Source organism: Sprattus sprattus (genome assembly GCF_963457725.1).
Source record: "Sprattus sprattus genome assembly, chromosome: 16".
NCBI lineage: Eukaryota > Metazoa > Chordata > Actinopteri > Clupeiformes > Clupeidae > Sprattus > Sprattus sprattus.
In genome coordinates, this window is record NC_137914.1 from 10081692 (window position 1) to 10093009 (window position 11318).

General features: G+C 41.8%; 1 protein-coding gene across 1 annotated transcript; it reads right to left on the reverse strand.

The window, feature by feature from the left end:
* Positions 1-564: 564 nt before the first annotated feature.
* gss (glutathione synthetase) lies at positions 565-6905 on the reverse strand. Its single transcript, XM_080854589.1, has 13 exons — positions 6798-6905; positions 6296-6507; positions 5444-5589; positions 5213-5288; positions 4919-5058; positions 4664-4780; positions 3833-3913; positions 3476-3553; positions 3324-3393; positions 2835-3029; positions 1264-1345; positions 951-1140; positions 565-698 (listed from the first exon to the last, which is right to left on the reverse strand). The coding sequence occupies exons 2-13, from the start codon at positions 6428-6430 to the stop codon at positions 575-577; spliced, it is 1434 nt and encodes a 477-aa protein (XP_080710715.1). The 5' UTR covers positions 6431-6507; positions 6798-6905; the 3' UTR covers positions 565-574.
* Between the last annotated feature and the right edge of the window lie 4413 nt (positions 6906-11318).

The following is an 11318-nucleotide window of genomic DNA, read 5'->3' on the forward strand; positions in this document are numbered from 1 at the left end:
CAACATGCATCTTGCAGCATCTTGCCACCTCACACCATAGATATCAAATATAAAGGCTTGATGTCTCGCCTGTGTTTCTGGTCGAATGTTTGCACATGGCGGCTATCTTGAAACAGGGCAGCTCGCTCATCTATAACATTGTGTTGGTAGTGGTATGTACTTTTTAAATAACCATAACTTGCTGAATTTTCAACCGATTTTTAAATGGTTTGGTTTGTATTAAACATGAGAGATGTAGTTATGCCATTGCATATTTATGGTATTTTCTAAAAAATATCCAAAAAGCATCCAGAATTATTACCACATTAATAACGTTTGTAAGAAACAAAACCATTTGAAAATCAGTCAAGATTTAAGCGAAATAAAAGTGATATCTTTTGTGCAGATCACTGACCTTACATCATGTACCACTGATCCTGCCAAAAAGCTTCCCTGGCTCAAGATGGCCGACCTGTGCGAACGTTCTAGACTCCGTCGTAAGACATCTAGCCTTTACATATGATATCTATACCTCACACCACCCCCTCACACCACCACCTCCCCCCACCCTCGTAACCCCCAGCAGAGGGCGCTCTCAGACTAGCAGGGGATTGTCCAGCACTGCCACTCCAGCAGCCACCCCCCCATCAGCGTGCTCAGAGCTCTTGGTCCGCAGCAGGTGACCCACGCACTCGTTCATCACCATCTCCTTTCCCTGTCTGGAGACAAAACAACATGAAACATGAATACAGTGACTCTCTGGCTCATTATCACTCTAACAACATGAAACATGATCACAGTGACTCTCTGTGTCATTATCATTCTAACAACATGAAACATGATTAGGGTAGAGACAGCACTGCTGACAAGAAAAAGGGAAAATAAAATAAAATGATATAACATATACCCTCCATGCAGAAAGGTTTCCCTTCACCGTTATATATTATTAACTCCATCAGTGTGGTGCTTACCTGACATAAGCCCCAAAGACGCCCAGTTCACTCAAGCATGTGCTGACTTCAAGAGAAGCGCCCGGCCTCAGCAGGTAATTCTGGACAGGGCAGGGTCTTATCTTGTCCATCAGGATGTAGGCAGTCCTCTCAGAGCTGTCTGTCATGCCCTCCAGCACTTGACACATTTCTTGGCCATAGAAGTTGTTCCCTTTTGAATTGAATGAGAGAGATCCAGAGACATTCAAATTCTGAGTATGCATATCAAGAGAGGTATGGTGGGCATGAATGATCAAACTTAGTATTCTTATGCTACCGGATGCGTGTCTCTCACCTCCTCCTTCTCTTTGGGGTTTCAGGACATAATGGTCAGGCTTGGCCAAAGCCATGGCAACAGTCTTGTCTCCTTCTGCACCCTGGAGCGGGTTACAAGGGGAAAAGGAGACATTTTAAAATCCCCAACTTAACCACTTTAGGTAAAATATGTTCTCACAATAGGTAAAGAGCCATTAAAGGATGATCTATCTATCTTTAGATCCATAAGCACCAGTAGTCATTATACTAGAACTTCTTGTTTGGGTGGTAACATTTACCTGTAGACACTTAGGACGACACCCACCCTGGAGGGGGTTTCAAGGGGATAAGAAGACTTTTTAAATCATTTTAAAATCACCAACTTAACCACTTTAGGTGAAATATGTTCTCACAATAGGCAAGACACAAAAGGCTCATCAATGTCACACTCGGCCCAGACAGGTTGCCCACGCAGCTTCGCTTCATAGGCGCCATGGCAAAACAACCCGGTACCCACAGCTGTGGAAACGGGCATTGTCATCAAGACCATCAGGACGCAAAGAATGTTTGGGTAGAAATGTGCCGAACTTTCCAGAGCTTGACGAAGCTCACTGTGTTTTGGCTGTAACTCATTTAGCTGTTTCCACAGCTCCAGCTCTGTATCTGAAGTGTCAATGCTGGGCATTAGTTGTCTGTTCTTTTATTTCCTGCCATACATTGTCGGATAAGGACGACACTTTATTTGGAAGCAAAAGGTTTGTAAAAGACCATAAGGATTGAACCAAAGCCGACTGGAGGGTCTCCTAGTTCGTCTTCTCTGATGAGTCCAATTTCACAGTAGGTGCAAGACTCTGTGGCTTGTAGGCCTCTCCAGGTCTCCGTCTAACCATCAGACGACCATGTGTTGGGCAAGGTTATTCCACCAAATATTGATTTCTGAACTCTTCCTAAGTTAAAGCATTAGTATTGTGTAGTTTAAAAATGAATATGAGCTTGTTTTCTTTGCATTATTCAAGATCTGAAGACACTGCATCTTTTTTGCTATTTTGACCAATTGTCATTTTTCTGCAAATAAATGATCTAAATGACAATATTTTTATTTGAAATTTGGTAGGAATGTTGCCAGTAGGTTATAGAATAAAACAAAAATGTACATTTTACTTTAACACATACCAATAAATAGTAAAACCAGAGAAACTGATAATTTTGAAGTGGTCTCTTAATTTTTTCCGCGGCTGTATATATATATATATATATATATATTTTTTTGTATTATTATTTATTTTATTTTTTTTCTTATCGCGTAGCAGAAGGTACGAACAGTGCGTAGAGCCGTACGGCTGCAGGCGCCACTGAACTGGATAACTAAACTGGTTGGTAGCTGCACCAGCTAAAATAGAAAAGTAGAAGAGTGTCCTGTGTGTAGGTTTACACTTCACTTGATGGTTACATTTGAAAAAAATAATCCCCCATAAGCCCAAGACCCTTGCTTGCTTTATCTGGAGAAAAAGACAGGAGAGAGAAAAGGTACAAATGTAATCTAATCTAAACTCCCGTGCGCAAAAACACACACACACACACACCAAACATTGTAGGGAAGTATTTGCTGACCATGTCAAGAGTGTAGAGCCCGGTAAAGGTGGCCCTGATCTGGGCTACCACCTCTGGCTGGTCTGGGAGGAAGCGCTCCAGAACTCCAGGCCTGGCCAGCTCCTGCTGCACCTTCTTGGTGCCTGCCAGATGGGTGCCGATGTCAGGACACTTCACCGCCAGAGACCGCTCCATCATCAGACGCACCTCCCAGCTCTAAAGAATGGTGACGGGGATGCATGATGACACCAGCAAGCAATATGCATTTCAAGTCAAACGTACAAAAAGCTGACGTACATTCTATTATTTCTACATTCTATTACTTGAGATTATAAACAGCACAAAGATAGTTGTAGTTAGAGTTAAATTAGAGACAGTGGCATGATTCAAATGACTGTAAAATAAGCAAATGATTCAAATAAATGCTTTCCTAAAAACAATAGGGCAAAAAAGTTTTGCTTAAGAAATGCCTATAACAGTGGAGAAGGAGTTCCAAGTTTTTATGCAGACCTCTGTACTAGTGTAGTTTTGCGGCATGTATCCATTGCGGAAGTACACAACTGCAACTTCTTGTCCATCACTGAAAGTATAAAGTCAGAGAAGGGATTAATGGAATACAAACAAACACTCTCTGGTTGTCATGTCACCACATGAACACTTACACAAATAGCCTCTTGTTCTGATCCAAAGAGCCAGTTTTGAAGACATCCTCAAATTGTCGACGGATGACAGGGATATTTCTACACAAGAAGCAGACAGAAATTACAAGTAAATTCTATATAGAAATCATACAAAAATAGTGCAGTACAGGAAAATGTGTGGCATTCACCAATTTGGAAATATTTGTTAAAGCTCTTATACTAATTTTCAAATGTTCATGATTTCATTTTTGAGGTCTACTGTAATAAAGTTACATGATCAGTGAACACATTATTTTTCTCATACTGAATACCACACATTTTATAATTTTATGTGTCGCTCCAAAAGCACATTCCCTACGACTATGGAAACATACTGACCTGTTCCAAAGCTCATTCTCTACGTAGCGATGATCAAAGATATTCCTCTGGACATTTTCCACCAAAAACATGACAACGGCCCTGTAATGAAAGACAGTTTTTTCAAGAAACTGATTCTAGTGGTGTATTAGTAGTAGTAGTAGCCTAGTAGTAGTAGATTTAATTTCTGAAACCACAGCATAAAATAAATCCAATCCCAACTGTGTGTTACATTGGGTGTTACATTAGTGTTTGCCTTATACAAAAGTCAATCAGGGTTGTGACACTAGATGGCATCTACCTTATCAATAAATGTAAATAAACTGATGTCTATTTTTCAGTTTAAAGAAGCATCACGGATCAATTGCTATTCCCTAACGATATGCTAGCGGCTAAAACTACCGAAATCTCTTGAAATGTGCCGACTTTGACATTATGACAAACAAGTTACTCAACAACTGTCCTAACACAGTCAAACATCAAGCAAGTGCAACACAAGACAAAGCAAGACGGCAAATAAGCTACTTACTAGTTCGGCAGACAGTAGAAAGCCGGGCGGTGTCAGGCAATCTTAAATTGAGCAGTTACTGTACATGCCTATGGACCCTGGTATGGCAATGGCACGGAGGCGATTCTCCATATTAAAAGTCATTGTAGCGCCCCAATTTTTTACAAGCTGTTATTTTAAGGTAAAACTGACCCTATCCTAACCCTAATCCTGAAGTATAATTTTTGCATACTGTTACTTTAAGGGTTCATCTGACAAATATCTCTGGTTGTTGAGACCAAAGAAAATAAGGTATTTCCTGTCATTATCCAATCGACAGATTACTGCCTTTCTTTCAAACTCACTTTTCTGATCCATAAAGTTCCCAGGCCTTGGCTAACCCCTTTGCTAGTCCCGCTGCAGGGTTGTTGTCAAGGATCTTCTTTCGTTCTTCTAATCGATTTGCAACCTTCAGGATGTGTCTGTAGAATTGATATAGTTAGCCACACATTATCATCACAATCAAATTCAAAGAAATATTCTAAGCTGATGCAGAAAACACTTGACTTATTTAGTTAAGTTAAAAAAGAAATAAACAAACATTAATTTAATGAACATACCGATGGACATCTGGGGTCTGTGAAGAGAGACCACCAAAGCTGGCAGCAATAGTATTGATCTCTATCTGTTTCAGAGATGTCCCCCCATCTTCATCTTGGTCCAGCATGTAGTCTGACCGGTTAAGACCAAGGACAATTGACTAGTGGAAAAAAGCAAAAGATCTTCATATAGTGGAGGAGATTCATCAAACAGAATTGGACCATACGTATTACAGCTGACATGAGAACAATGACAAATTTTGATAACAAGTACCTGTTCAAGTACCTGTTCAAGAACCATTTTTTTTATCTTACCTGAGCGTGGCCCTCCTGGAGAACCTGTTTGTGTATCTTGAAAAGCTTTGCGGTAAATTCATCCACTTTGATTGTACTGTTAAAAAAGGAGAGGTAGACAATCAAGTGAGAACCTCACCATAAAGGGTAACACGCACTCATATGGCAGCAGTTAGACAGATCAGTTCTGACGGGATATCCATCATTTTAGACTTCTCTGAGTCTGAATTAGAGGGAAGATAAGAAAAAAACCTTGAGAGAGCCTCCTCCAGGAAGTCAGGGTTCTGGCTGATCTTGTCCACTAAGAGGTTGAAATGCACCTGCACAGCCAGGGCCTGCTGGAAGAGGGCTTTGGGCACCGGTGAGGGGAAAAGTGTGAATGGAGCGAAGCCTACCACCTGCAATCAGACATTTACACACACACACACACACACACACACACACACACACACACACACACACAGAGAGAGAGAGAGATAGAGAGAACACACACACACACACACACACACACACAAGGTAAACAACCCTTCATTTGCAATTACCAATAAAGGAATCCTAACAAACACACACACACACACACACACACACACACACACACACACACACACACACACACACACACACACACACACACACACACACACACACACACACACACACACACACACACACACACACACACACACAGGTGGGTTTTGGGCCCTCTGAAGACAGAGCATGTTCCAACTGCCCATTGAGGCGGAATTAATTACCCTTAATCCAGGGACAAAACAGTGGCGTAAAATTCCTGACGTGTCTGTGTATTCATAACGCCTGCGTGGGTAGCAGAGGGCTAGTCCACTGATTTCCACAAACACCATGAGCTACCACTGCACACTTTGTTGTGACTGGGGCTATAGCTTGGTAAAAGTGATATTTCTGGGGAAGTGTCTCCATAGCTTTAGATTTTAGTTTTCTTCCCACTGATTTTTTTCAATTTCATCATACTTCCAAAGTGGTCTGCTATAAAAGCTAGTATTCTGCTGAGCAACAGTGACAGCATTCTGTCTATCCACTCACTTCCATTACTAAAACCAGACATGATTGAGGCATTGCCAAACATACCTCCGAGCCATTGGGTGTTTCTTTCGTCCGCATTAAGATTCCACTCATGAGAGCAGCATCTTTTGCAATCTCCTCGAGTTTCTTGATCAGTTGTTCATTTCTCAGCAATTCTTCGGGAATCCCTGCAGTGGCCATGATCCTGAACGGGGCCCAAATCAATTATTCTCCCCTTGCGACTGTGGTGGCAGGAATGTCACTGCTGCTGGCAGGGTCTGCAATGGACGATAAGGGATAACTGGAGTGACTTGCGAACGTATGCTTTACTGGTGCAGCTGCAGGTTTGAGGGCGAAACACATGCTCACCATGACAGAGCAATAAAGTTAAAGTGGCGAATGATTCATTCGTGATTTCTTGTGATGCAGTCTCACTGTAGCTTAACACGTTCGATCTCGATACTTTGAACGTCAAGTTTAGATTAGCTCAAGTTACCTGCACATTTCCGTTGTGTACAAGTATGTACAAGTTAGTAAAACACATAATCTCATCATAAGCATGTCTTACCTGTCTCCTGTCTCCTGCAAGGTGTAATTTCTCCTCGAGCCTTCAACTGTTTAACTGTGCAGTGAAATAACCCAAGTACCCTTTCGTAAAGATACGTTTGCAGTAGACAAATACAGTATGATCACTGGAGTTGCAGTAGACAAATACAGTATGATCACTGGAGTTTAAATACTGCAGAATTTGTGAATGGCAAAGGTTTGGGTTTACAATACGTAAAACATGTTGACAGCCAATGAACGGCAAGACACTCGAGCCCGGAAACAGAAAGAACACTGACGCAATTTTAAAGGGACAGCTCATATTTATTCTAGTTTAAGTTTACTGAACAGATGAAGAAGTGAGTCTTAACTGCAAAAAAATATGTCAGTAACATTGCTCTTTGTGTCAAAGTGTGTGAACTGAATTATACGCCTTTAGACATCTTTTGAAATGAGTGCTTTATTTGAGCGGCTGATGTGACAGGCTGAGACATTGCAGTCAGGTTTGATGAACGGACCTGATTGATACAATTTTCCAACCCCATACAGTAACATATTTCACGATAGTTTTGATCAGCATTGCAATTGCGCATTCCAGTTAAGGTCATAACCTGAAACTAAACGTTCCTGTGAACCATCACATCATTTGACTTTATAGAAACGCTAACCCCAATATTCGACTTATGGTATTCACAAAATATACAAAATAATATAAAATAGCTTTAAGGTGAAGGAAATTCTGTGTCAAGTTTATTATCCTTTTATCTGAATTGCAAAATATATGTACTTGTCAGCCAGGGATTTTAGATATTGTTCATGAAATGCATTTAGCGTTGTTAATTTAAATAAGTAATAGGAAATGTTTTTGGGGTCTTTTTTTTATTTCAAATGACCGTGAAATGGGAAATAATGATGGATTGGATATGCCTGTCAACCTGTGGTAACATTGTAGGCCTACATTGTGTTAACATTAACCCTAACCCTAAATTGCATAGGCCTCTTGCAGTGCAAGTCTGTATTTCATTCATTGTTGATCCGGTAGATGGCGACCGAGGACAAGATAAAACTCCTGCTGAAATTCCAAGGGAAATCATCACTGCCATGTTCCGTAACCATGACTTCCGAAGCTGGTTGCCTTGTGTTCATATGTTTGTGTGATTTTCATCATTTTCATTCATGTGTTAGGTCAAGCTAAATATACATACCAGGTGAATTCAAAAATACTAAGAAGTCAACCATACAATGTGCAGTGTGAAAACGAATCATAGTCAGGCCAGGGCTCCCCTAAGCAGTGACCTCAATTGTCATTATTCCAAAACAACAGTTTAAGTATCTGGCACATGGTATGTAGCACTGAACACGGGGTCATGATGCCCAGTTAAAGGGGCCGGTGACAAGACTGCAACACAATGTGGCAGGACATAGAAGGATTTCTCAAGTGCTTGGCCTGGTGCCAGCAGGGGCACTTGACAGGATTTTTGAGCATCTTTTATTGCCAAGCACAAGGCAAACAGCTTCAACCGCACTGACCCCTGGTGAAGCCTGCATGGGGATCCGGGTTGTGGAAAGAAAATAGGAAGAAACAACAAGGAACTGGCAGGAGCTGGTATCACATACCAGCTGGACGTCTCCATACCCAACACCCTGACTATTAAGACATCAGTTGGCACAGGTTGTTTGTCGGGGAAGATCATGTCGAAGGATATGCCATCCCTGCTAGTACTTAACAGGATCCCATTAATACACTGATAAACAAACACAAGTATGAATGTTATACTAAAGAAATGCAGATCAATTGAGCATCTGTATCTTTGACTTTAGTTCTACATGTCAGGTTTACATTCAAGTACTTCATTGTTTTGGATTGGACAGCCAACCTGTCCTTTTTATGTGTGTGTACAGTTGTTGTTTTCACAGATGCACACTGTTTGTATTAACTCACTTGACTTGTGCGTACGTCAATAATGATGTGTCTGCCGGCCCGACCAGTTGCCATGGGAGACAGGTGTGGGTCCGTCCCATGGGTCCCTTAGAGTGAGCCAGAGAGAGAGAGAGAGAGGCTCACACAATCCCAGAATTCCCTGGCTCTTTGATGCGGTGTCCCTGTGGAATGGCGGTTATGGTTTACAGAGGTTTTATATTGGAGCACTTCAAGCAGCCCTTGCGCTGGCACAGGCCTCTGGTCTGACGCCATGCTGCCCTGATCAGAGCTCCAGTTGCTTTTCCCATTGCCTTTGCTTCTGTGCGTATGTGGAAAGACAAAAGCATATGACTAGGAACGGAGTGGGAGAGAGGGGAGGGTCCGTAAAGGGCACAGGCACACACGTGGCCTCATAAAATGTATTTGTATTCATGTAAGAAAATCACATTACAATTTTGTATGGCAAATAAGGACCAAATAAAAATAACGATCATCGGTTCTGAAAAGTAGACACTTTATATAAACAGATAAACACTTTTTGTAAAAAATAATGGCAACCTTTCCAGTCACTCCAAAACAGATACAGATATCTTATGACTCAAAATGCTATAAAGCTACCATTGCACTAAAGGCTTTTTATCCACCGGTGAATACATTAAATATGTTACAGAGGATACTAAAACAGCACACAATTCTAAATAAAAAAGTAAAAGAACACAGTGAAAAGTTAGTTCTGAAACAGGGAATTCAGGACCATCATTGATATTGAGGAAACTAATCCAGCTTGTGTTTGTTTAGCTGGTATGGGCTCAAGGCCTTGTTAACCCTGTCCGTCTTCTCTGGGCTTACCAAGTGGCCACAGTGGGATTGTGGAGGCATGGCAGTAGTATCCTATAGTCAGTCTGCCTGGTTTCTAAGTTTAAAATGTTTATGTGGGCATGTGGCTATTGTTCTGGTTCAGGCGTCAGGGTTTGGGGGGGGGGGGGGGGGGGCGATGGTTGGAGAGATATGTCGCTGTCAAAACGTGCTCTAAAATAGAAAGACAGCTGGAGGTGCTCATATCAGTGTGTGTGTATGAGGGAGATAGAGTGTGTGTGTGTGTGTGTGTGTGTGTGTGTGTGTGTGTGTGTGTGTGTGTGTGTGTGTGTGTGTGTGTGTGTGTGTGTGTGTGTGTGTGTGTGTGTGTGTGTGTCTGTGTGTGTGAGTGAGTGAGTGAGTGAGTGAGTGAATGTGTACACGTGTGTGTAGGGGGTGGACTCCAGGAGGGCCAGGAGGACTAAAGGGACTAAGATCATATCTGACACAATGCCGGCAAGACAGCGCCAGGATCCAGGGGAGTAATACAACTGGACTAATACAACTGGTATTTCACGTCAACAAGCTGCTAAATGACTGATTATCTGTCTTTGTTTACTGAGTTTGTCGACAGGAAGGGTGAAGCGGAGATTAGAAGGAGTGTGGCATGCACCAAAATTGGCCCAAGTAGTTTATGTCTCATCAGTCACAGAGTTGTCTTGACTTCAAGACGTAGACAAATTACTGTCCAAAGTATGCCACAATTAAGCCTCAGCTTGGATTCATATGTACATGACATTGACAGAGGGGGCTTGCGGTTCAACACATCGCTCCATGCAATCTTTCCTACCTGGCCACTGTTTGATAAACTGAACATTATCATGTGATTAGAGTGAGATGCCAGTTTCCAGTGGTACATGGAAAGATTTGATTCGTCCGCCATTGTTTTAATCCCAAGCTCCTGGCTATGCAAATATGGGTTTAAATAAAATCTGGGTGTCTGTTTTAGATAAGCCAAATGGTATTCGGAGCAGTGAATGTGCCAAAATTGCGACACAGGTTGGCGATTCCTATAACTAGCCCATGAGCCTACATCACCCGTCCAGTGCAGCAATGGCCAGATGAGAACAAGATATAGTGTGTTCCGTAGTAAATGTTGTATGAAGTTTCTTATGGGTTTGGATCATTTATCAGAAATGTGTATACCAGGTCAGTTAATATATGGTAAAAAGTGAAGTTAGTGAAGTTAATCAGTTTCCCCCCTGACCCAAACAACTTTGGACAAAGGAGTTTGATAATACTTGCCTTAGCTATGCAAAACTAATTCATGCAACTGAACACTTTTACCTCCTACCCTCCTGAGTTTGTTTCTGATAATGTTCCTAACATCTCATTCAAATCCTTGTGCTTTTCATTTTCTTAACATTTTACCCATACGTTACTTATGCATATCTATAAGGTAGAATTTGATTGAAATTTGGCAAAATGTCTTCCCCATGCAGGTATTATGAAGGTCTGACAGATCTTAAAATGCTCTGCCGATCCACAGCAGCCCCATAGGCAAATCTTATGTTTCTTGCAGACCTGTAACAATGAGTGTAACCGGTGCCTTAGGAGGGCTGTTCTCTGTTGTTCCTAGAGGTTCTAAGGCTCTGGTTCTTGAACCCCAAGGCCAATGGCAGACATCATGTCTACCTCTGATCGGAATGTGGGCTATTAGGACGGGAGTTCTTTTCTCATCTATTTTGGGCAACTCTGGAAGGTCTGGTCTCGGCACAAGGATACTTATCTCCACTTAGGCTCTCAAGGTCGGGATGGATAGGGGTC